At 45.2% G+C, this 26,396-nt stretch overlaps 3 protein-coding genes across 31 annotated transcripts in view; 1 reads left to right on the plus strand and 2 right to left on the minus strand.

The window, feature by feature from the left end:
• Nucleotides 1-788: 788 nt before the first annotated feature.
• LOC127683650 (tropomyosin alpha-3 chain-like) lies at nt 789-6,244 on the minus strand. Its single transcript, XM_052180949.1, has 3 exons — nt 6,014-6,244; nt 5,070-5,195; nt 789-842 (listed from the first exon to the last, which is right to left on the minus strand). Exons 1-3 carry the CDS (start codon nt 6,125-6,127, stop codon nt 789-791), a joined length of 294 nt encoding a protein of 97 aa, XP_052036909.1. The 5' UTR covers nt 6,128-6,244.
• A 10,257-nt stretch (nt 6,245-16,501) lies between these two features.
• Nucleotides 16,502-25,442, minus strand: C4H1orf43 (chromosome 4 C1orf43 homolog). The gene is made up of 7 exons (XM_052179956.1): nt 25,193-25,442; nt 24,730-24,831; nt 21,478-21,595; nt 21,227-21,280; nt 18,748-18,914; nt 18,601-18,659; nt 16,502-16,788 (listed from the first exon to the last, which is right to left on the minus strand). The coding sequence occupies exons 1-7, from the start codon at nt 25,256-25,258 to the stop codon at nt 16,593-16,595; spliced, it is 762 nt and encodes a 253-aa protein (XP_052035916.1). The 5' UTR covers nt 25,259-25,442; the 3' UTR covers nt 16,502-16,592.
• Nucleotides 25,443-25,712: 270 nt separating this feature from the next.
• Ubap2l (ubiquitin associated protein 2 like) overlaps nt 25,713-26,396 on the plus strand; it is a 53,670-nt gene continuing 52,986 nt past the window's right edge. For 27 of the 29 annotated variants that reach the window (XM_052179965.1, XM_052179971.1, XM_052179980.1 and 24 more), the window contains exon 1: nt 25,713-25,814. The gene's annotated coding sequence lies outside the window, so the exon portion shown is untranslated. Of the gene's footprint in view, nt 25,880-26,396 lie in introns of all 29 variants that reach the window. The other 2 variants (XM_052179987.1, XM_052179958.1) reach the window with 2 other exon arrangements.

Raw genomic sequence — 26,396 nt, forward strand, 5'->3', positions numbered from 1 at the left:
TACTAAAACGCTGTCCCAAAACAACCCCGAAAACTGCTGAGACAGTTCTCTCCCTTTCCTGGAAAAAAAAATAATAAAGGAACTAGCAGATGGAAGAGATGGGCAAGTTGGTATTCTATCGGGATCAGCTCTGAATTTAAGTGCTTTGTTTGAATAGCAGGCTTGTCCCCTGTCTCTTTTGAGAGAACCCATTTAATGAGCAGTTAATATGCCACCCTTTCAGCCCCTGGAATGATTTAGGACTCGGTAATTTAATATTCATGTACAACCCCTTTTGTAGACAACATATTAACACCTCTGTTGTATCCTTGGTGCAACAGCAACATATAAGTGTCTGGAAAACTTGTGGAGTTTAACCTCTAAATTGTAATAACTCATTAGTTTTACTTTGGCTTTCAGGTACTCCAAGGAATGAGTTTAAAACTACTTCTGCGGGCCCTACCTTTCAGGATTTCTGGAAGTACAACTATAAAGAGGTTTATTTTGTTTTCCCTTTGCTTCTCTAGGATTTTTTGTTTTGGTTTTTTAAGATTCACTTATTTATTTTACACCTGAGTGCTCTATCTGCACATGCACCTGCATGCCAGAAGAGGGCGTCAGATCCCATTATCGATGGTTGTGAGCCACCCTATCTTTCCTAGGAATTGAACTCAGAGCCTCTGGAAGAGCAGCCAGTGCTCTGGACCACTGAGCCATCTCTCCAGCTCCTGCTTCCCTAGTTGTTGTTTACTTTGTTTTAGTTTTGTCCTTTGAGATTGAATCTCAGGTAGTCCTGACTGGCCTTCAACTCATTTTTGTTGCCCTGGATGCTCTTGACCTTTGGACCCTTCTTTATCAGCTTCCTAAGAATGGAAATTTCACTTGTTAACTATCACATCCTATCTTTCTTTCTCTGGATTTGTACTGCTTTCTCAGTAACTAATAATGACAAATCTCTCCTTTGACAAACCTCTTCACGTCCCTTGAGAAACAGGAGAGTAGGATTTAGAACTAAGAATATTAACCTGAGGCTGGGGATTTAGCTCTGTGGAGTCTCTGGATTCAGCAAAACACTTACTGCTTCCCATATCTGCTTCTAGGTCTCAGGATGTTCTTTTCTTTTGGGGCTAAAAAAAAGACTGCTGAACAATGAGGCTATTCACAAAAACCAGCTTGAACAAGTAAGACTTTTCTCAGTCGTGTATCCTGTACACCATCACAGGAACTAAGGCAGAGACAAAGTTCTGACACACAGGAAAACTGTTTTGATGGCCTAAGTATTTCTCAAACTTGTTTTGAGAAAGTCATCAGAGGAGTTGCTGGTAAAAATTTTTATCTGAGTTCTGGACAGCAGGTGGCACTGTTGTGCTTCCCTGAGCCCTTAGACCTGAACAAGGCCAACCAAAGTTGAGACAACACTGAATTGCATTCTTGAGGCTGGTTCCTTTGTACGGATAATCTCTTCTTGATCTAGGGAAGCAGATGGGTTGACTCCCGATAGCTTTCAGAGGCACGATGGATTGGCAGCGAGGAGGCCAACCAGTGCCATTGTTTTCTTGGTGACAAACAATACAACATACCAACAGGTGTCTCTGTCCATCCCTGTCTCTTATTTCCTTATCCCTCTCAACACTCTTATCCCTCTCCTAAAAAAGGGTGCTGTGACTCTTGTGTCCTGAGTCCTACCCTTTGCATTCCTCATTCCTCTATTTGTCCCTAAACAGCTTCTGATTTCATCTTGGATTAAGAGCATTTTATGGCTGGGTTGATGACCTGCTGCACAAGTGTGAGGAACTCAATCCGGTTCTCTAGCACCCACATAAGTAAGAGCCAGCCTTGGCTCTGTGCATCTGCAATCCCAGCACGAGGGGAGGGGGGCACAGAAACAGGCAGATCCCAGGACTGGCTGACCAACTAGCCTGGCTGATCAGTGAGCTCTGGGTTCAGTGAGAGACCCTGTCTCCAAAACCAAGGTGGGGAAATAAAGAACAAGGTATCCAATGCCTACCTCTGCCTCCAGACCCTCACAGGGAAGCACACACATAAACAACACACACATACACACATACACACACACACACACACACACGGATCTTTTTGGGTTTTTTGATTTTGGTTTTTTTTGAGACAGGGTTTCTCTTATAGCCCTGGCTTTCCTGGAACTCACTCTGTAGACCAGGCTGGCCTCGAACTCAGAAATTCGCCTGCCTCTGCCTCCCAGAGTGCTGGGATTACAGGCGTGCGCCACCACCGCCTGGCTAGGATCTCACACATGGTTGCACAAAATTTAAATATATTCTCACTGTCACCAGACTGTCGCTTAAAGATAGTTAAAACTGCATATCTTGGGGCTGGAGAGATGGTTCAGAGGTTAAGAGCACTGACTGTTCTTCCAAAGGTCCTGAGTTCTATTCCCAGTAACCACATGGTTGCTCACAACCCTCTGTAATGGGGTTCTGATGCCCTCTTCTGGTGTGTCTGAAGTGTACTCACATACATGAAATAAATGAATAAATCTTTAAAAAAAAAAACCTGTGTATTTTGTGTATGCATATTTTGGTACAACCTAAAACTATAATAGTAGCTAAACTCTGGAAAGAAAAAACAAGACCCAGGCTGACCTTGCCAACCAGTGCCCTCTCTTTGTTCAAGCAGCCCTAAAAAATCCCACACATTCAGGAAGGCTTGTCAGATATCTGAACTACCAGTATAGACACACAGCTACTGGCGCTCTCATTCCCTGCTTCTTACTTATTAATCTCAAGGTCAGAGGTCAAGCTGTTATCCCCTTCTATATTAGACAAGCACCCTCTCCACAATGATACAAACATTACGATCTTCACTCTCTACTTAAACCTCAATGCTCTTCCCTGGTCCATGCTCTTCCCAGCTGCTACAAACACCCTCCTTGCTTTCCTGTTCTCTTTGAACCAAAGGTCAGCAAGTTTTCAGTGAAGGGCCAGATAGAATGTCTGGCTTTATGTGCATTCTACAGCGATTATTTTATTGAACAGAAAAAAAAACACTAGACAATATGTTCTAATAATACTTTACTTACAAAACCAGGCTGTGGCAGGGCTTAACCCACAGGTGGTACTTGGAGAAAAGATGCCTTTCTTCCTATTTCTGTCTCAACAAATTTCTCCCTCCTTTTTGTTTGTTTGTCTGTTGTAGTTTTGTTCTGTTTGAAACAGGGTCTCTCTCTATAGCCATGTTGTCCTGGAACTCACAATGTAGACGAGCCTGGTCTCAAACAGAGCTTTGCCTGCCTGTGCCTGCCTGTGCCTCCCTGTGCTGGATTAAAAGCCTATATTACCATGCCCAGCCAATTTCTTGTTCTTGAACATACCAATGAGGGGTACTTACTTAGTAGGTGAGAAGGTAATGAAGGGGACAGGATTAAGTTGAGGATTTTACATATTTAAATGTTTTAGGTAGGTAGTGGTGGCACAGAGAGGTAGCAGTTTGTACTGGACAAGACTTTTAGACATGGAGGCTGCTGCGTTTAGTGCATGTATGTCACCAGATTTGCATCACTAATCTCCAGTGGGTGTGGCGGACTCTAACACTCACCACACTGAGCCTTGACGGAGAATAACCAAAGAGAAGCCCAGATTCCTCATGGCAAAGACTGGATGTGAGGGTCTGAAAGCATTTGTGAGTGATCCACTCTGTCCTTTAAGCTTTTTTCCAAAACCAAATGTGATTTAAGATAACACTGGGACTGTGTGCTGAGAAATGCCTGTGTAACTGACATATCCCTTTGTTGTTGTTGTTACCTATGGGCTAGGTAAATGTAGCTGGTTGGGAGGCTGGATTTAATCCCCAGCACCCCCCCCCCAAAAAAATAAACAGTCCTGTGGTACTTTTCTTCAAGGCAGATGCCCTATATCGTTTCATATTTCTCTTTGCAGCAAACATCAAGGTTGACAATGAAAGAAAGTGGGTACTAAACTATAATAGGAGGTGGATAACAGCAATTAATTTTAGGGTTTTTTTTTAAAGATTTATTTATTTATTTATTTATTTATTTATTTATTTATTATATGTACACACTGTAACTGTCTTCCGACACTACAGAAGAGGGAGTCAGATCTTATTACAGATGGTTGTGAGCCCCATGTGATTGCTGGGATTTTAACTCAGGACCTTTGGAAGAGCAGTCATTGCTCTTAACCACTGAGCCATCTCTCCAGCCCAATTAATTTTAGTTTTAAGAGGGGAAAAAAAGCCCTTAAGAACTACGTAAATGCCGGGCGGCGGTGGCACAAGCCTTTAATCCCAGCAGAGGCAGAGGCAGGTGGATTTCTGAGTTCAAGGCCAGCCTGGTCTATAGAGTGAGTTCCAGGACATCCAGGTCTACACAGAGAAACCCTATCTCAAAAAAAAAAGAAAAAAAGAAAAAAAAAAAGAAAAGAAAATGCTAAAAGAACTATGTAATTTATTCAGGACCCCATAATAGAGTAAGGTCTGGGGGTGCTACCTTTGCCTGCTTCCCAGTTTCTGTTATAGTTCACCCTTGATATCTCACAGCTCACCTAGGATCAGAGTTCCCAGAAGCATTTCTATGGCATAAAGGCAAATGTCCACCTTGACTAGGACAAATAAACCCATTTAGGGCCAGGGTCAGTGTGACCTCCATTTTCTATTGTGAAATCTAAGCTGGCTGTCTTGGGTGATTGAGAGATGAGAGGTTCCCTATTAATACACACATGCACATGCCAAACCTTGTACACAAAAGCTAAGAATGTGGCATGGGGGAGGAAGTGGACACCTGATAGCATGTGGAGGCCCCTCCTTTGTCCAGGTTCTGGAAAAGGTCATTAGATTACTGGGAAGGAGGTTGAATAGTACAGAAATGAGACTTCCCCCCATCAAGCGCTTGGTGTAGAACCCAGGGATGCATGCATGTCAGGAAAGCATGCCACTGCTGAACTGTGCTCTCAATTTCAACACATCTTTGAGTAAGAAAGTATATTCCAACGGAGAGCATGCCAGCGTGTTGTTATATGCAAAAGCATTATGTTGGCATATGTGCCCACAGTCAGTCTATGGGCAAGAAGGCAAGTAAGCCATCTCCCAATACTCACATCGGCTGCCTTCTTTTCTGCTAGTTCCAGCTTCTCCTGGGCATCCTTTAAAGCTTCAGAATACTTGTCCAGCTCATCCTCTGTCCCTTTCAGTTTCTTCTGCATGGTTGCTAACTCATCCTCTAGCTGTAGGAGCCCAAAGAGTAACACACAAAGGCATAAACACAACTGGGCATACCTGGACTCTAAAGACCGCTGGGCCCGGCCTCGGGAGAGACACACTTCTCCAGCCATGTTCCAGGCGTAGGCTATGGCTTCACCTCAGACCCTGTAATGTCTGACCCCAAGGTGACCAAGTCATCTGGAACTTTCATGCAAGACTATGAAATGAGAAGCATCTAGTGAGGGAAGATTTCTGTGATGTTACTGAGAGAGAGAGAGAGAGAGAGAGAGAGAGGAAAGAGAGAGAGAGAGATGGGCCATGCTCTGGCCTCTTGCTCTAGAAGTGAGACATTCTTCAAAAAATGCTCTACTTCTACTTAAGTCCAGCAAGCGCACTGTGGCATACAAGAGGCCACTGGCTTTGTCAAGGTCGTATGGACAGTCTAAAGGGGATCCCCTAAAGCAGTGGTGCTCACCCTTTCTAGTGCTGAGACCCTTTAATACAGTTCCTCATGTGGTGGAGACCCCCCCCCCAAGCATAAAATTATTTTTGCTGCTATTTCATAACCCCTGTGAAAGGTCGATAACCCAAAGGGGTCTCAACCCACAGGTTGAGGACTGCTGCCCTAGATGTTGGGGGGCCTTCACTGAGACTGGGACATTCGTCCCACCCAAAGAAGAAGCTGGCCCAGTGGTCACTGCCTCTCCCGGGAATCCCCTGCCCCTCTGGCTGCACTGGAACTCAGATTCCTGAGTGCTGGGATTCCAGGTGTGCGCCGCCACCGCCTGGGCCATCTCTGCCTTGCAGCCAGCAGGTGGGAAAGGTCAACAGCAACACCCACCTGTTTGCTTCTCTCCTCAGCCTGCTTCTGCTCAGCTTCAGCTTGCTCAGCTCGGTCCAGAACATTCTCTTTGTCTAACTTCAGCATCTGCATCTTTTTCTTGATGGCCTCCATCTCGAGCTGTGACTATTGGTGGGCTCACCTGTGGGCACTGGAGAACTGGAGGCTAGGGCCGGAAAGGAAGGGCTGCCACCTGGCTCACTCGAAGTTCCCTAAGTTTGACCCTTTATCTGTGCTCGCAGCTCCACCTCTTATTCCTAACATGGTCATTCTAGCTCCCTCCCACCCCTTCACTGTGCCCCTGGGGGACACAGGGTCAGAGACATTGATAGACTGACATCACCATCAAGAAAAAACATTGAGGAACAGCTGAGGCTGATTTTAGACAATGGAAAGAGGGGGAGGCGGGAGGCTCTCCCTGACCTTGAAACTTTCCACTCATTCTTGGCAGCTCTGTGGGTCCCTCAAAAGTGAAGGGACAGAAGAGGGGAGAACACTGAAGCCCAGAAGGGTACTTTAGCAGTTCTAGCCACCAGAGGGGTCCTAGTAGCCTTCAGATCTCTCATTTATCCCTGGGCTGTATTGGATGTGGACCAAACTCTTCTAGTTTGGTCTTTTGATTCGTGGTATCTAAGGAGTGTGGTCAAGAGAGACAGATGAGGGGAGGTCACTCATGATCGTTGACAATTCCCCTAGACTGACAGCTGGGATTGCTGTGCTATTTTGGGATTCTCTAATAGGCAAGAAGATATTAGTCTGTAAAGGCCATAGGATAAAGTAGAAGGCCTGGGATCTGAAAGGCAATCTCAGGGCGTCAAGTGGGATGAGAAACAAGGAGCCACAGAACAAGATCACGTTTTCTCATAGCGACCTTAAAATAGAGCTTTTGTACTCACTCGTACGTACGGACTGAAGATTGTCACTTTCCTCTACCCCTCAACAACTGCTCCCTCTGTAGCCCCTCTGCCCAGCCCACTGTCCACCATCCCGTTACAATCATCACCACCAGCTCTATTTCCCCCAGTGTAGTGCCAGCTACGTTCATAATTCCACTTGGAATCTTGCTATTGACAGATGGCAATTGATCCCATACACAGTTGCCATATACCCATCCGTGCCAGAGAAGTGGGCAATGTTCAAGGTGACTGGAGCTAGCAGGACAAATAGGAGTGGCTCTAATTAGCTCATAATGTCAAGGATAGTTAGTGTTGAGGCTAAACCACAGCAATGTGGGAACTGAGTCAAGCATCAGGGTGGGGGCAAGGGCAGAGCCGGCTCACTCAGGAGAGCCTCCATGTTCAGAGCAGACTGCTACTAAAAGACTGGGTGGGTAGGCAGCCAGCTAACTGTTGGAAGAAAGCAAAGAAACCAAGTGCCCCCTGATTGAGAGGCAGGTCAGGGAAAGGGGACAAGAGAGAATCAGAGAAAGGACATTGATAGGGAAGAGGGCAGCAGAGAGGAGAAAAAGACAAGCATAAAAGAAAAGGAAGAGAGAGAGATCCATTCTACTGTAAGGGGCAAGATATAGAAAGAGTTGATCCTCCAATTTCAGCTCCCCCCCACTTCCACAGGAGCCTTTGGGCTAACACGGGCTCCTTATGCTTCTCTTTCAGGAGAGTTGTGGAGAGAAATTTAGTTTGAAAAAAAAAATCACAGGACTGAAGAGATGGCTCAGCAGTTAAGAGCACTGACTGCTCTCTTACACAGGTTCTGAGTTCAATTCCTGAAACCACAAGGTGGTTCACAACCGTCTGTAATGGGGTCTGATTCCCTCGTCTGGTATTTTATATGTTATATATATATATATAAAACAAACCTGGGGCTATAGCTCAGTGGTAGAGTATTTGCCTAGCATCTGTGAGGCCTTGGGCTCCATCACCAACATTTTAAGAAAAACAAAAAAAGGAACAAAAAACAACAGGCACTGGGTATGGTGGTGGGTGTCTTTAATCCCAGTGCTCAGGAGGCAGAGGCAGAGGCAGGAGGATTTCTGTGAGTTTGAGGCCAGCCTGGTCTATATAGTAAGCTCCAGGACGATCAGAGCCAAATAGAAAGAGCCTGTCTCAAAAACAAACAAAAAAGACAGACAGACAGACAGAGTCTCAGAGCCCCAGAGCCCGAAGGAGCAAAGGAGGTGGTGCCAAGCTCCTCACTGCTGTGAGAATATGCTTGACATTTAGTTGGTTTGTAATTTAACAACCCAATATCAAACATATCACACAGAAGCAGGCAGGCAAACTTTGGTAGTGATCTGCCCCTCCCCTCACTGTGAAGAAAGGTTGGGGGAGACAAACCAGAGCCTAAACATGAGCAGGAAGAAACCCATCTTCTTCACGGGCACTGACCCTTGGCCTTTCACTCCCCAAATATGGCCCAGCTTCTCTGCCCTTCGCGCCATGCCCACCCCAACCCCTCTTCTCCTGTGCTGGAGGGGGGTCATGTTTTCATAAAGCAAGAGCACTGGGCAGGGCTCCACCTCCGGGCACCTACCGTTTCCCAAAGCTCCCACTCGAAGCTGCTTCTCCCTGTTGTGTGACAGCACCAGCTTCCAAAGGATCACAATGTCAGCAGCTCTTCAACAGCTTTGCCACCTGCCTTTCGATGCCACCTCAGCTGCCCAGGCTTTCCGGGGCTGGGGTGGGGAGGGGGAAGGTTAAGGGTTTGCATCTCCTCTGCTTTCTCCTTTCCAAACAAACATCTAACTTTCCCAGGTTTTTCCTATGAAACTACTCAATCTTCTCAATGGACTCCAACTTCATAGTTTCAAGTTAACAGGAGTCATGGGAAATGTCTGACAGGTGGGGCTGTTGCTTTCACCATCCCGTGCCTGTTCCTCCTCATGTCCTCAGGGCATCCTCCTTCAAGGTACCATGGGGTGTCCAGAACAGAAAAGCTACTGCGCTCACAGGCTTCAGCCTAGGCTCCAGACTAGCCGGCTCTCAGCTTCTCCTTCCTGGCTGAATTGAAACTAAGGCACTTCGATCGAGAGCAAGAGGGAACTGCTTCTGTCAGGAGGTGTCCTGCAACCCTCAGGACTCCCACTCCTTTTTAAGGCTTTTATCACAGAGCTCCAGGCCTGGCCTTTCCGAGGTTCTTCCTTCACAGGGATTCAACCTGCTTTTCTTTCTATTTTTTTTTTTTCTCCTTCTCTTGGAGAGAATTGGGTCTGTTGAGTGTCATTTGGCAACTCAGGCAAAAAGGAGCCCAAGTTACAGCTGCTCGGGCGCTGGGAACAGTAGGAACAGCGGGTGGGGGGATGCTTTTTATCAGTCCCCAGGCATGCTCCACGTGTCCTTGCTCCAATTAATCCTGACATCTCCCTCCCCCACACCACTTTCACAGTGACTTTGATCTAGATCAATAGTGTGTCCCAACACCCAATCAATTCCAATTAATTGGGTGCGGCACTTGCCTTCCAGGGAAAGACTATTAAATGGGCCTAAGTCTCAGGTTAGGTGCTTGTGGTGCCGTCTTTTCTCTTTTGTAGTTCCCAAAGTCTATGTGTGTGTTTATGTACGGAATATTTATATCCTTGCCCTCCCCTTACCCTTACTCCTCATCTCTCAAGTTCTATTCCCCCTGCCAGGGTCTTGGCCACAATGGGAAACAGAAAGGAGGGAGAGAGGCTAGGAGGAGACTGGCAAGACTGGACGACTTGCTAGATGAGGTAGCGCACACCTCTAATTGCAGTACGTGAAGGCAGAGGCAGGAGAATCTCTGGAGTTTGAGGCCAGCCTGGTCTACATTGTAAGTTCTAGGATAACCATGACTAAATAAAGCTTGACTCAAAAACAAACCCAAACAGAAGACATTAGTGTTTAGCGTACTATAGGAACAGAGAAAGGTTGGGCATATTGGTATGTGAGGTGCGGCTCTCTAGGAAGACTCTGGGTGGCAGTTTGGAAGAAACAACCCACACCGACAAAGCACTTTAGCTTTCCTTTTTATTACATTTCTATACTTTTGTGTGTTTGTGTCATGGTGCCCATGTGAAAGTCAGAGGACAATTTCTAGGAATCTAGTTTCTCCTTTGTGTGGGTTCTTTGATTAAACTCGGGCCATCATTCTCAGTGGGAAGCGCCTTTATCCACTCACTGCACTATTTCAGAGCTCTGCAAGTGGTTTTTAGACAGCTATTGCAGATAGGTCTAAGTCCCGAGTCACAAGGCCAGGGTCAACCCCAGCAGCAGCACGGGCTGGTGGGGGTACGACTGAGCAGTGATGTGATGAGTGCACATAGAATTGGCAGGGAGGGTCAGGGAAGATGAGTGCTAAAGTGGGCCAACCTGCCAATAATGGAGCTGGCCTGGTACTGACGATCCCCGAAGCAATAAGCCAAGGTCAGAGGTCCAGGCAGACGGGATGGGGCACCCAGTGAATCCAAATGAACAAGGAAGAGAGAAATTGAAGAGGTTGGTTATAAAGTATAGTAGGAGTAGAACTTAGGGAAGACAGTACCATGGAGTAGGGAGACAGCATTATGGCTTCCTGTTTATATTAGGTATTGTGCATAATTTCTTCTAGGTTTTTTACTTAATTCCCACAGTAACCAGATAAGGTTGGGATTGTTTTTATTTCATAAATAAGGAACCAAAACTCAGACTTAAAATTATTTAAAAATATTTTATATGCATGGGTGTTTTATTTGCATGCCTGTGTACCATGAGCTTGTCTGGTACCTGCCAAGGGCAGAAAAGGGCACTGGATCCTCTGGAACTGGAACTGGAACTAGACAATTGTGAGTAGCCATATGGATGTTAGGAATTGAATCTGTGTTCTCTGCAAGAATAAATAGTGATCCTAATCACCAAGCCATCTCTCCAGTGTCCCCTGCCCCCAGAATATTAAAACTTGCAGGTCGTCAAACCAAGCAACAAGGCGAACATTGAAAACCAGATCTGTCCATTCTATTAACTCTAGGCCATACTATTCTGTTAATAAGAAGGTGGCCTGGAGACAAATCAGAAGAAAGCTTAAAGAGGCAAAGAGGGTATAGACCAAACTAACACAGTCCAGGACAGACAGAAGGAATGGAAATTCAGTCAGTCTTGTCAGTCAAAATCCAGGCGGTGTTTTTGTGGCTTCATCTACAAACACATGCTCCACCTGTAATTCCTGTTCAAAGCCTGCTTTCCCCACCAGCCTGTGAGCTCCAACTCATTTGATCAAAGTATCCATGACTAGATACTAATGACAAGGGAAGCAGTGGTAATGAGGGCACTGAGGGAGGAGTATGTGATACAAAAAAAGGAAGACGGCATTTAACTGGATGTGCGCTAGCCACAGGACCTGTGGCCTGGGTTACAGGGAAATATGAGGCTGTTTTAGGCCGATGACTGGGCTTGTGCTCTCTATCTACTTATTTAATCCTGAGGAAAATCCTAGGAGCATCTGTCCTTTCCAGAAGAGGAATGAGGAGGTTCTGATACTGAAGCTGTACCTGACCTAAAGCCTGTGCTTTTCTTTGTATCCTGTTTGCCTCTCCATGGTCTTCATGAGCAGGATATGGAGGGGCAAGAAGTAGTAGTTCCTGACAGCTGAATGAAAAATACAGGCGTTAATAAGGGACACAGGCTAGAGAGACTGAAGGAGAAAGGATCAGAGTGTGAACTTTGCAGTGGAGACAGCCACACAAAACTGAAGGTAGGAAAAGATCCCCTGGCACACACACCAGATCAGTGGCACTATTGATGGAAGCTGAGTTTAAAATATTAGCCATTACTTCAGAGGACAAGTTCTTACGGCAGCTACAGGCTGTGAAATTGTGTGTGTGTGTGTGTGTGTGTGTGTGTCTGAATGTCATTTACATCATGGCCTGCGGGTACCTATGTTAATACTTTCCAGGATTTTCAGTGTCAAACACCTTGAGACTGGACACGCTTGTTCCAGCCCCTCTCACCTACTGCATGATACTTAACACTTGATCCATTGCAAGCTGAATGCCTGGAGGGACACAGTTCAGAATCTCAGTTCTGTGAGGTACGAGTGGGAACTGAGGCTAATCCATGGTTTCACAATAATGAGATGACTTCTAAACATAAAACTCCTCCTGACACTCAAGCACCACAGTGCCTACAGATTAATAGCCATGATTAATGCTATTTGTTCACGAATTTAGGAAAGATCAGTGAAACTGAAGTCTGAGGCAGTGCCCACAATCTAGGAAGTAAAATTATGGCAGCCAAGAACAAAAGAAGACTCAAGGCTGAGAATAAACCCTGTGGCCTAACTCTGAACCTTTAAGAACCTTTATTTGTTAAACCAAATCAGATTTTTAAAAACCAGACACTGTACATAATCTCTCTCCCTGTACATCAGCGCATATCCCACACTGACCACAAGGCGTCACTCTTGTTTCCAGAGGCAACATTAATAACAGTGAAAAGGAGATTTAAGTTCCAGGTCCAGGTGTGCTTTGGAAAGCTCAGGGTAAAGAATGAAGGCTGGATTGGCAGGCACGGCGAGATGGAAACACAGTGTCTCCGCAGTTGTCAGAGTCTCTCCTCATAAAAAGCTTTGCCCATCCGACTGAGTTCCTGCTGGTACTGTCGATATTCCTTTTCAAACAGCTCATGCAAGGCAGCCTGACGGACCTGATAAGGAAGGCAATAAAGTGTTTGGCGTTGGCTCTTCTACACCTCTTCTCAGACTCTGGCTGCCTCTCCCATCCTTGTGTTCTGTTGGACCTGGACTTAGCTGGGACATAAAGGAGGCAGTAGAAGACAGTGTAAATCAGTGGAGAGGAGGCCTACCTAATTTCCCTTCCCTTGGGTGAAGACTCATTGTTCACAGATATTTTGCTGAGACTGCACCATGAACTAGAAAATCTGCTATGTACTCAAAAAAATAAGTGACATCACAATTGTTACCCAGGAGGAAAAGCAGCAACTTAGGAGCTCACTAGACAAAAACAGCAAAGACTATGATGCACTGAGAATTGGAAATGTGTCACTTGCAGCTGGGCAGGTAGGAGGGTGGGACAGTCCTATAATTCCAGTATACGGGAGACTTGATGTCTGCAAATTCCAGGCCATCCTGTGATGCAGAGCCAGACCTTGTTTTACAAATAAATACATAAAATAAAACCCTAGATGTAGTGGTGCCAGATTAAAAGTAGAAAGTAGATTTAAATCCCAGCATGCAGGAGGCAGAGGCAGGTGGAGCTCTGAGTTCAGGGAGGCTTGCCTGGCCTACTTAGCAAGTTCCAGGTCAGCTACAGCTGGAGAAAAACAACAAACAAAACCCAACCCAAAGAACTCAAGAAAACAAAGCTTTAATAATCCAAAAGTAGCCGGGTGGTGGTGGTGGTGGTAGCACACGCCTGTAATCCCAGCACTCTGGGAGGCAGAGGCAGGCAGATTTCTGAGTTCGAGGCCAGCCTGGTCTACAGAGTGAGTTCCAGGACAGCCAGGGCTACACAGAGAAAGCCTGTCTCGAAAAAACCAAAACCAAAACCAAAAAACAAACAAACAAACAAACAATGAAAATGTAAAAATAATTATTTACTGAAAAAGAACCTTGACATTTGGTGTTAATGTTCTGATAAAATAATGAAAAAGAATTTGAGAGGCAGATGATGAGAGAGGAGTGTGGTGTCCGGCCAGCAGGAGCACAGAGCAGGGAAGGGGAAGACTTCAGGCTGACCCCAGAACTCACCACGAGCAGCTGTTTGTTAGACAGAGCTAATTCCTGTTCCATAGTATCCTTCATCCTTAGGGCAGCATATAGGTTTCTCCGATGGTTCAATGTCATCTGCCACAAACAGTGAGTATGAAAATTCCGCCACCTGTCCCAGGGTTAGGGGTGGGAATTAAACAGGTGAGTTAGTAATGTGGCTGCTTTGAACTGATTTAGAATCTAGTGTATAAGTGTACTGTTACTGAATCTTTATCATGAACAGTCAGATCAGCTGTTACAGTACACAGAAAAGGAAACTCAGTTGTGTCACCTAGTTCTGGGTCTTAGTTCACTGTCTCCCGCCCCCCACCTCCCATTTATTTTCAGATCGGGTTTCAGACCGGGTTTCACTGTGTATCCCTAGAACCACCTGCCTCTGTATCCAGAGTGCTGGGTTTAAAGTCATGCAACCCAACTACCTAGCAACTGAAAAAAAAAACAAAAACATTTTTATGTAGCTCAGCCTGGGCTCCAACTCATATTATAGCTAATCCAGAACTTCTGATGTCCTCTCTGTTGGAAAATAAATCCAAGTCCTGTGTAAGCTAGGCAAGCAGTCTATCAGTGAATTATCCATGCACTCCTTAAAAGGCTTTCCACGGGGGCTGGAGAGATGGCTCAGTGGTTAAGTGGTTAAGAGCACCAACTGCTCTTCCAAAGGTCCTGAGTTCAAATCCCAGCAACCACATGGTGGCTCACAACCATCCGTAATGAGATCTGAAGCCCTCTTCTGGAGTGTGTGAAGACAGCTACAGTGTACTTATACAATAAATAAATCTTTAAAAAAAAAAAAAAGGCTTTTCACTACACAGTCCTGGTACACTGGAATTATGTGCACTAGTCTGGGTACAAACTCAAGAGTTGTGTTGAAATTAAAGAGCAACCACCAGCAAGCTGGGTCTCCCTTCCGGGTTAAGTCTATCAGTCACAAGGTAGTTTAGGTTGGCCTCAGACTCATGCTCATCCCAGTACTGAGATTATAGGTACCAGCCCCACTGTGATGCTTCTGTCAGCCTTTTTTTTTTTTCCCACTTAGGGTTGGAGGTACAGCTGGTGGTAGAATGCTTCTATTCACAAAGCCCTGGATTCAATACACCCCAGTGGCACAAACATCAAAATGTTAGCAGGTGAAATCTGCATTCAATCTTCCTGGGATTGTCGCTTGTTCATCAACTGCTGAAATACCTGACATATTAGTACAAAGCCAGGCAAGAAAGACATGAACATTCAACAAAAGAAAGGCAAAACAACAAATACTTGTGCCTTTCCTGCAGGGAATAGGAAGTAGGAGCAGAAAAAGAAAAGGTTCATCTACTGAGCATCCACACGCTCATCTCCTCTTGCTGGGAGAACAAAAGCTGCTTCCTCTCTGCTGTTTTCCTTCCTGAGGGGTCCTCACGGAGAGCAGAGTTCGGTGGTGGCTCAGGGAGAGGAGAGCAGAAAAGACATAACTGATGATATCAGATGAAAACAGATTACCTGTTGACAGTCTTCTTAAGTGCCACGGCTCTTTGCAAATTCTGCAAGAGAAAGGAGTTCTGTTGATCTCCATTACTAGAATCTACCACCAGCACCCACCTTTTGAGGAATGAAGTAGTCAGCTTCCTAGGGGCAAATGGGAAAGCTCCACATCTCTCAGAATAGACTGAAAAACTACAGGGGCCAGAGGGGACTTGTGTGAACAGCCACTCTGCTCCAGCAGTTTCCTGTATATTGCTAACTCTTCCTTATGCTTTCAAAGGCCTTTCTTGGGAATGGTATACTTTGGGTAAAATAATGTGGAAACCACATCAAGAGAAACTCCTCCACCAACTCCCAACCCTCATTCCAACCCTCCAAACCTCTTCTAGTTTTGTCATTTTTTCCGCAGACATATCTACTACAGACATGCTTGCGAAGTCTGGGGACACTGGGAAGGCTCTCCTTTCTGTTTAGTTTGGTCACCAAGGTTTCAGTAGTCATGGCAACATTTAGGCGTCCAACAATGACCCTAGTCCTGGTAGTTGACTGGTTACTTGGGCCTGTTGCCCTAGTGACCTGAAGGGAATCCTGGTTCTCCAGCTTTCTATTAGTGACAAGGCCAGGCTGTAAGCACGAGCCGAGCCACACAGTCCCTATTTCAGGATTTCTTCTGTTGGAATTTTAGACTATTAGTAGTTTAGATTCAGACACACAGTCCAATCAGTTTCTGGCAGTGACACTCGACGCCCTATGTCCTGTAAGGGAAATGTAAGCACACATCAAATGTCTACTTTTCTAAAGACCACTCTAAAGAAATGACTCATGGTTTTATAGCAGTTTTATTAAGTACTTTGTAAACTGAGACTGATAACACTGACATTTGAGGAAATCACTTCTTCACATTGTCTCATAGGTTATGCCAAGTGCCAGAAGGTTCCTTTTTACTTGTCATAAGTATTGGGTGAAGGTGGGGACAGATCCTTCCACTTTAGAAAAGTCATGTTCATTGTCACAATACACCTGGTTTAAATGGAGCACCAAAATTCCAGAGGACATTCCACTTTCTCAATCTCCTTTCCCCATGAGGTCCTGACTTTTCCACCAATCAAATCTGAGATTCTCTAAACCCAAATGTTTCTATTCAGTTGAGTGCAATGGGGTAGACACAGAAAACACCTCACCTCAACTTACATTTTTGGGACTAAACAGCACTGAACAGCGTAGGTGAATTATAGCCAAAATCAAGCGGAAGATTTTCAAGGAAGCTTCAACAGAAATGTTAAGAATGACATTTGAATTCAAATCCAGAAGAAGTGCTACTGGGAGATACTGAGGTCTTGGCCAACAGCAAGGGTTGGGAATGACCTTGAGATACTGTACTGTAAGAATGCTTTGGCCAATAAAGTCTGGGGCCCACACATCTGGCCAGTGTGCAGCTCCGTCACAGAGTGCTCTCCAGCGTGTTGTAGTTGTCTTTAAAGCTCTTCAGTTCGAGGAAGTGCTTAGGGCGTTTGCTCTTCTGACTGGAGGGCAGGTATGTGACCTGGATTGTTGTTGGTGACATTTCAGGAGACTGAGTTAGGTCTTTGGCTGCTGACTGGTGTTGTCTCTGAGAACTCCCAATTCGTGCTTTGACCCTGAAGAATACATAGCAGGCATGGACAGAATGAGAACTAGTAGAAAAGGGGCTGGAGAGATGACTCAGTGGTTAAGAGTATACTGCTCCTCCAAAGGACCAGAGTTCAAGTCCTGGCAACCATGTCAGGTGTCTGTAATTCTAGTTGCAGGCCAGAATCTTTGCACATACTTACACGTAACTAAAACTAATAAAAAATGAATCTTAAAAGCAACACAATTCAGAAATTACTCCATCCCATAAATGCAGCAAAAATCATCTAGTCTATTTTACCAGTTACTAAACAAGATATGGTGGCACACACCTGTTTTCAGGAGAAAGGAGGATGTCACAAATTCAAGGCCAGTCTGGTCTACACAGCAAGTCTACTCCAACTCCATGTGCCACAAATGACACCCCGCCCCCACTTCTCAAAAAAACCCCACAAAGCCCAAACAGCTCTCTAATAAAACAACTTGATAATTTATATTATCAGAGAACCTAAATTTTATTAAGTACTTCTTTCCAGCGTAATTCTTTCCTTTTTAGGATGTGAAGAGGGAGAAGTGACAGAAAGGGTATTACTGTGCAGGGGAGGTTGGCCTTACAGGAAAGTGGGCCATTATATCTGGCTCCAACTTTCATTATGCTCTGTTTACAGAAACCTTGTTCACTTTGCTGACCGTCTTAATACCTGTATGTCACTAACTTCCCAGTGCAAAGGAAAGGGAATATTAAAAATAAAAATCAAACTATTGGATACATACCATTTTTTTTTTGACATTTTACTTTTCTTAAAAAGATTTGATTTACAGTGTATGGATGTGTTGATTGTATATATGTCTGTGCACTACATACATGCCTGGTCATTGTGGAAGCCAGAAAAGATATGAGATCCACTGTAACTGGAGTTATAGAGGGTTGTAAGACATCATATAGACGGTAAGGATTGGACCCTAGTTGTCTGTAGGAGCAGCTAGTGCTCTTAGCCAGAGCCATCATTCCAGGCCTTTTTGTTTTGTTTTGATTTGGTTTTTTCCAGCCAGGGTTTCTCTGTGTAGCCCTGGCTGTCCTGGAACTCACTTTGTAGACCAGGCTGGCCTCGAACTCAGAAATCCGCCTGCCTCTGCCTCCCAAGTGCTGGGATTACAGGCGTGTACCACCACCACCTGGCTTTTGTTTTGTTTTTGAGACAGTTTCTCTCGGTAGCCCTGGTGGTCTAGGATTGCTCTATGTAGACCAGATTGCCATCTACTTTAGAGATTAGCCTAGCTCTCTCTACTGAGAAGTAGGCTGAGAACAAAGGCCTGTACCACCATGTTCAGACAATTTTGACATTTTAGTGGGCTAGACAAACAAAAATCAAAAAAACAAAACAAGAATAAAACCCAAGATATGCACACAACGTAAAGTTTCTCTCGATAGCTTATAGAGCACGATACCCATTTGTATCTAACCCTGGAGAGTCTTTTTTTTTTTTTTTTTTTTTTTTTTGGTTTTTTGGATTTGTTTTTTTTTTGTTTTTGTTTTTTTTTTTTTTTGAGACAGGATTTCTCTGTATAGCCCTGGCTGTCCTGGAACTCACTCTGTAGACCAGGCTGGTCTCGAACTCAGAAATCCGCCTGCCTCTGTGCTGGGAATATAGGCATGCGCCACCACTGCCCAGTTAACCGTGGAGAGTCTTATGACAGCAGTATAGCATGTCTGTATTCTTTTACACTTTTGTTTACTTATTTATTTAGCTACAGCCTGGTCTGGCCTAGACCTTGTGATTTTCCTCCTTACTCTATATCAATGTCTAACTAGCCTTCTTTGAGGTCCCCACCATACTCACGCAGTAGCCAGCTCACTCAAGGCCTCCTGATATCGCAAGTACTCATTCTGGCCAAAGACCTTAGGAAATAGAAAGGAAAAAAAATCAACTCTTTGAAGCATTTCATTCCTTTAGTTCCTTGAAGGGAAAACCAAAAGCCCAACTTACCCCTGTCCCATAGCGGGCTGTCTCATATCCATCTAGGAGGGTATCAATGAGGGCCTTTCGAACACCCTTGAAAGGAGTGCTAGTGTTTCGCAGATCTAGCAAGTAGGAGCGGAAATTCTTACCCATTAAAGAACAGGGGTGCCTGCCTTCAGCATGGAACGGGATCTCTGAGAAGACAACAGCACAATGACACCTTTCCAAACTTAGAAATAGCTGTAAATATCATCAAGAAACCCTGTGTTTTATAAAGTTAATATACATTAATAAAAAGATTGTGTCTGGGCTAGAGAGATGGCTCAGCGGGTAAAAGCACTGACTGCTCTTCCGAAGGTCCTGAGTTCAAATCCCAGCAATCATATGGTAGCTCGTAACCATCCGTAATGAGATCTGATGCCCTCTTCTGGTATGTCTGAAGATAGCTACAATGTACTTGGATATAATAAATAAAAATAAATCTAAAAAAAAAAAAGATTGAGTTTAATGAGCTGGGCAGTGTTGGCACACACCTGTAATCCCAGCGCTTGGGAGGCAGAGGCAGGCGGATTTCTGAGTTCGAGGCCAGCCTGGTCTACAGAGTGAGAAACCCTGTCTTGAGAAAACCAAATCCAAAAAACAAAATAAATAAGTAAATAAAAAAATAAAGAGAGAGAGAGATTGTGTCTAATAACATGAATAATGAGTTGCAAAAAAAAAAATCTAATAGAATTAAGATTAGAGGTAGCTATGCCCAAGTGGTTATTTGGGTAGTGCTACGTAACTCTAAGCTCTATGTCAATGATATCTGATAGCACCAGCATCCTTTTTATACTTGCTATTGGCCAAAAAAAAAAGAAGAGGATGAAAAAGAGTGAAAAAGAGGATGCTACTTTTCCCAATTTCTTTTGAGGGAAAATAATTATCACTCAATTTCTGAAACTAAAGTTTTCAGGAGAAGAACAAATCAAGTGCTAGGTTGAGTGTAATGGCACATCTGATAACCCCAACCTTTGACCTCCAAGAGGCCAAGGCAGGAGGATGCTCAACACAAGGCCTGTCTGAGCTACATAGCAAGATCTGTCTCAAAAACAAACCAACAAACCAAAAAACCCAACCAAACAAAAGAACAAACACTCTCATGATGTCCACAACACAAAACCCCTGATAAGAAAAAAAAAAAAAAAAAAAAAAAAAGGCAAGCAAGCAAACAACACCCCCACCCCAAAGTCAAAAACAAATGAAGTTAGAGCTCAGCAGCACATACTGCAATACACCTGCAACAGCCTGGGCTTAGATGCTTACAGCTACGCAGAATCCCAGACCCAGAGGATCTGATTGCTCCCCTTGGCCTCCTGCACACAAATAGTACATATAAACCCATGCAAGCATGCAATGCATGTAATATAAAAATAGTAATTAGGACAGAGTGTGGTAGTGCATGCCTTTAATCCCAGGACTAGCAGGCCAAGGCAGGTAGGTCTCCGAGCTGAAGGTCTACCAAGGCTAATAATATTAAGATTCTGTCTTAAAATCAAAACAAACCAACAAGTTCTCCAAAACAAAAACTAGGGGGAAAAAAAAGAGACCATAAACTAGGTTAAATTATAGTTCAGTTGCTTGTCTGCTTACTTGCCGCCCCAGCAGCTCTGGGCTTGACAGCATCAAATACACTGGGTGGGGCAGAGCAATCGTACTTGGGATGTAGGCTCTCAAGGTCATCCTTGGGATGTAGCTCAAGGATGTAGCTCTCCAAATTAAGAAAAACCAAAACCAAAATAATTCAGACTTTTAGGAGAAGAAATAATTAACCACCAGGAAGTGGTAGTGCAAGGCTTTAAACCCAGCACTCGGGAGGCAGAGACAGGTGGATCTCTGAGTGTGAGGTCAGCCTGGTTTATCATCGAATTCTAGGACAACCAGGGCTACAGAGAAAAATCTGTTTCAAAACAACAAGAAGAAAAGACAGATAGGCAGAAAGTAGAAGGAAGGAAGGAAGGAAGGAAGGAAGGAAGGAAGGAAGGAAGGAAGGAAGGAAGGAAGACAGAGCAAACTGAGGTCATTTATCTCTGAGAGAGGATCTTTCTATGTGGCTAGCCCTGGATGCCTGGAACTTCCTTAGTAGATAAGTCTGGCCTTTAACTCACTGAGATTGCCTGCCTGACTCTTGAGCTGTGGGATTAAAGGTGTCACCACACCTGGATACCCAGTGATTTCTTGTAATATAGTACTCTCAAAATAAATCCTAACAAGAAAAGGCTCATTGCCGGGAGGTGGTGTCATACACCTTTAATCCCAGCACTTGGGAGGCAGAGGCAGGCGGTTTATGAGTTTGAGGCCAGCCTGGTCTACAGAGTGAGTTCCAGGACAGCTTGGACCTACACAGAGAAACCCTGTCTCAAAAAACCCACCAAAAAAAAAAAAAAAAAAAAAAAAAAAAAAGAAATGGCTCATCATTCTGTTCCATAGGTTTAGATTCTAGAGTATACCTTATCAGCTAACTTACCAGAGGCACGGATGGCATCTAGAGCTTTCATCCTGTATAGATAGTTGTAGCAACCTATTGAGAAAAAGACTAGGTCTTAGTGATCACTCTCAAAATATTCCAAGATTACAGTAAATTGCCTCCTTGTATCCAGCATATATCCAATAACTTAGGAGTATAGAGTTTTGTTATAGGTGTTGAAACTTCTAATAGAGGAATTCTAGAGCTGTGGGACTCCTCAGTGAAACATCCTTGAGAAGCTTGTCACATACTTTGAGTCCCCTGGGTTTCCAGCTGCAGTAGTCTGGTATCATCATCTGCAAGGAGCTGGGGTTCATACTTGATATCCTGAACCCTGGATAGTCGAATATCGATCTCCTCTTTTAAGTCCTGTGCATTCAGAAAAGAATACATCATCACATCTTGTATTCTGTTTCCCAACAAGTTGTAAAGGGAACAGAGCATATAAATGAATATGAAACAGAAAAATCGAACAATGGTGTGGTTTGTATGTGCTTGGCCCAGGTAATGGCACTAATAGAAAGTGTTAGCCTAGGTGTGTCACTGTGTAAGCTATTATTGAGATACACCTCCAACCAAAGTGTCAGAAACCCTGAAATTTATAGTCTATTGAAAAAGAAAGCTCATTTTTTTTTTGTTTGTTTGTATACAGTATAGCCCTGGCTAGCTGCTTGTGTCTCCCAAGTGCTGGGATTAAAGGCATGCGCCACCACTGCCCAGCTTAAAAACAGAAAGCACATTTTAACCCACACACCGGACAAACTGCTGCCATAAGAAACTCAAGATAGTATTTGTAGGGTATATGGTGGTACCTGCCTTTAATCCTGGTACTTAGAGCCAGAGGCAGGTGGATTTTTGAGGATAGCCTGGTCTACAAAGTGAGTTTCAGGCTATCCAGAGAAATCCTGTCTCAAAAGAAAAACAAACAAACACCAAAAACAAAACAAAACAAGCAAAAACATGTAATACACATTCTTCTCTTTAGGAAAAGCCTTTTTAATTACCATCTAAACTAAGAAGCTGGAAATTTCAATACAGGCCTGTAATTCCAGCAGGCAAGACAGAGGTGGGGGATCAGGAACTCAAGGTCAACTTTGTGTCCAGAGGCCAGTCTGGCCTGTAAGAGATTTTAGTTTCAAAAAGCCAAAAAGGAATGAATAAGAGGGCCATGTGAAGACCGTTTTTAGTCAGTGACAGCATGTGCAAAGTTATGAAACTCAGTCCCTAGAGCCTGGTGCTGGTAATGGGGAGTCAGGGCGAAGGCGGTTGGTGAGGTCCCCTGGGATCTTAGTAAAGGTAGGAGCACCACAGCAATGGCAACGCCTGACTCCAGCAGGGATGTTATCCCAGTTGGTAGAGCTTGTCTAGCATGCACCATGGGCCTGGGTTCAATCTCCAGCACCACATAAACCAGGAGTGGTGGCGCATGCTTATAACCTTCACACTTCAGAACTGAAAGCAGGGTCAATGTCATGTTTACCCACATATCTGGTTCTAGCCAAAGATACAGGAGATAAAGTAGGAAAAACACCAACCACCAGAAAGACTTGAAAGGAGTTGAGGGCAGGAGGCCAGGCAGAATAGTGAAATTGGCAAATTCCAAGCTTAGTGGAGCCCCTGCCTCTAAAATTAAGGTGGAGAGCAACATAGGAAGATGGAATATTCCACAGTATGGCTTCCATACAAACACATGTATGCATGCCTACCTACACGTAAGTGTACACACACACATACTCAAAAGATTTCTGACTTATGTATATTAGGTTTGAGATGGTTATTTGAAACTTAAGGGTCTTTGTTTTTCTTTCTTTCTTTCTTCTTTTTTTTTTTCTTTTGGTTTTTTGGATTTGGCTTTTTCTCTGTATAGCTCTGGCTGTCCTGGAACTCACTCTGTAGACCAGGCTCGCCTCAACTCAGAAATCCGCCTGCTTCTGCCTCCCAGAGTGCTGGGATTACAAGCGTGCACCACCACCACCCGGCGGGACTTTGATTTTTTGTTTTTTTTGCAGACAGATTTTCTTTGTGGAGCCCTGACTGTCCTAGAGATCACTCTGTAGATTAGACTGGCCTCAAAATCACAGATCCTCCTGCCTTTGCCTCCTGAGTGCTGGGATTAAAGGCATATGCTCCAATTGCCCAACCTTGAAACCCAAATTTTAATGATATATATCCCAACTGATTTCTCAATAGACAAGGTTTCATTAGAAGACATTTTTCTTAAAGCAGAGAAAAGGAAAGCACTTAAGGAGAAAGTTAAGACACTACTATTTACTTTTAGTTTTACTTTTTGGTTTTTCACATCAAGGTTTCTTTACATAGCCCTGGCTGTCCTAAACTAGCTTTGTAGACATGGTTGGCCTCAGAAATCCACCTGTGTTTGCCTGAGTGCTGGGATTAAAGGTATGCTCTACCATGCCTAGTACGATGTAGTGGCTATTCCTGGTTGTCAATTATGAACTACAATCTAGAATTGGAAGGCTCACCTATGATCCTAATCTGGAGGCTCAGAGATATAAGTTTCTGACCTGGATCTTGGTATGGAGATCTTGAAGCATAGTGGCTATGAATTCCAGAAGATTAAGACAAGGAGATCTCTGAGTTCAAGATCATCTGGGATTAAAGGCATGGCCACACCCTCTGCTGGAGACCTACAGTCTTTAATCTGGGCTACACCCTCTGCTGGAGATCTATATAAGGCCATTGGAAGAAGGAAGACTCACTCTTCCTTGCCTGCTTGCCTCGTGGGAATCCTTGGACTTCCATCTACATCTGCTGCTGACCATTGTTGGGGAGTTGGACTATAGACTGTAAGTCATTGACAAATTCCCTAACTATATAGAGACTGCGCATACATTCTGTGACTCTAGAGAACCCAGACTAATACACACGATTATATAACTTTTAGATGCAGTCCGATGTGACACATTATTTTGGTAATCTCAGTACTTGTACTGTTCAGGCAGGAGGGCTGCTTTGAGGTTGCATGGTAGGGCACAATAGTGAGTTCAGTATGTCTCAATGTCTCAAAATACAAAACAAAGAATAATAACAAAATTAAGTTGTTAGGCAATTTCTTTCTTTGGCTTCAGGCTTGACTTGAAAGGTGGACCTAGGTGATTATTGCCCCACCCCTTACTTTTTGGGTCGGGGAACTGAACCCAGAGTCTTCTGCATTGTAAGCAAGCACAATGGGCATCTTTAAAATTCTGCAAAGGCATCCCTTCTCACAACTCTGGAACGAGCTGTAACTAGTCCTAACATGCTTGAACTAAAGCAATATGAAACATTTGGCAATTTAAGTTGAGATTAAGAGACATTTTACACCTGAATTGGTTTAAATCTTAAGGTACAAGTTGTGGAGCAGCAAATGAGCCAAGTCTGCAGGCAGTTATTGCTTAGTTTGCAAAGGGGGAAATGTATATGAATATAAGTCATCTTTCAAAGTCAGAGAAAACTCTTCTTGTGCCAAAGAACCAGGTTTACCTTGCACTCTAATGACCTACCTTGGGGGCATTGTGTCCCACAGGGACATGAGGTCCCCTTCGAGATTTCATTGCAAAGCGCATGATTTGTCTCTTCACAAAAATAAACAGCAGTACGAATACCTGCCCAAAAAGATTAGAACCATTTTAGTAATAACAATAATTTTTTAAAAAACGTTCGCTTTCAAAGTCCTAGGTTTAGGCTTTCAGAGCTCGATGCTTTGGGGCGAAGCTAGGTCAGAAAGGATGGAGGTGGGGCTGGGACTACTAGTAGCAGGGAGGCTGTCAAACTGGGACCTACAATTTAAGAGAGGGTTCTTACTCAGGGGCAGGCGGCTTTGACTCAGGCAGTCTAAGGACACAATGCGAAAGTCCAGAAACAAAGCTAGTTAAGGGGCTGAAGAACGAAGGCAGAGAACGGCTTAGGAGGAGGGTCCGGACTCAGACAAACGCCACAAGAGGTACAGAATGGGGGTCTCCTCACCAGGCTCCCGTACGCCATCACAAGCACGACATTCACTCCAGAAAGCCAGTTACTACTGGACGCCATCACCTCTCTCTCCAGGAACACCAGCTATGACAGTCTCGCTACGCTCGCGCGTAGCCTAGGCTCAACCAAAGCCAGGGCACCTAGGTTTTCTGGAGCTCTCTGGCCATTTCCATAAGGCTTTTAGAGTCCGTCAGAAAACATGGTGGACGGGGGCGCTAGTTAAGCATAGGACCCGCCCCATCCCCACCCCCGCCACGTGACTTACGTCTGCAAAGGAACCTGGGAGTGCAGAGACGCGGAACTACGCCAGTAAAAGGAAGCGGAGGCCGAACTGGAGTCACGTGATGGAGGCGAAGCCATACGGGGTGGGGCGGGGGCGGGGGCGGGGCGGGCGCGCGGAACTCAAGAGCTGTGTTTCGTGGCGGGGAGGCGCGCGCACGCTGACGTGCGCGGCCCTTTCGCGTCACGTGCTGAGGGACGCAGGAAGGCAAGTGGGAGGGGGAAGGCGCGAGAGCGAGCGCGAGAGGGAAAAGGAGGGAGGGGGTGGGGAGGAGGGAATCTTATATCACGTGACAGGGGCGGCGCGGCCCGGGGTGTCAGTGTGGAGGAGACTGAGGTAAAGTTGGGAGCGCAGCGGCGTTGGCGGCGGCGGCGGCGGCAGCGGCAACGCGGCGGGGCCGGGTATTGTCCGCGGCCCCTTTAAATCCGCGATCCCCTTTTTACCCTCCCTCCTTTCCCTCTGTCCCTTCTGTATTCCCTTCCCGCGGTAGGCCCCCCACGCTGTGTGTTTCCCCACTGTACACCCTCCCTCCTAGTCTTGTGAACCGGGCGTCCAACCCCCCCCTCCCCCGAGTTGGCCGCCGGGGGTTTTGTTTATAGTTGGGTTCGCGGCCTACTGGGCCGCGCCAGAGCCGGGGCCTCGATTTGGGAGCGTGGCCGGGGCGGGGCTTGGGGCAGCCGGAGGGGGGGGCATGCGGCTAGAGCCTGAAGGGGGAGAGCGAGAAAGAGCGCGGGCGAGCGAGGCCTGGGCCCAGCCTGAGGTAGGGTTGTCTACTAGGGTCAGTGTCTTTGGAGAAGGCCTCCTCCCTTCCCAGTCCTCCATGGGCCTCTGATCCGGATCCGGCCTGGTTTGGGGGCGGAGGGGGGTGGCGATGGGGTGGAGCTGCCCCAAACTCCCCCATGTGGCCCTCAGTTTGGA

This window comes from Apodemus sylvaticus, chromosome 4 (assembly GCF_947179515.1).
Source record: "Apodemus sylvaticus chromosome 4, mApoSyl1.1, whole genome shotgun sequence".
Taxonomy (NCBI): domain Eukaryota; kingdom Metazoa; phylum Chordata; class Mammalia; order Rodentia; family Muridae; genus Apodemus; species Apodemus sylvaticus.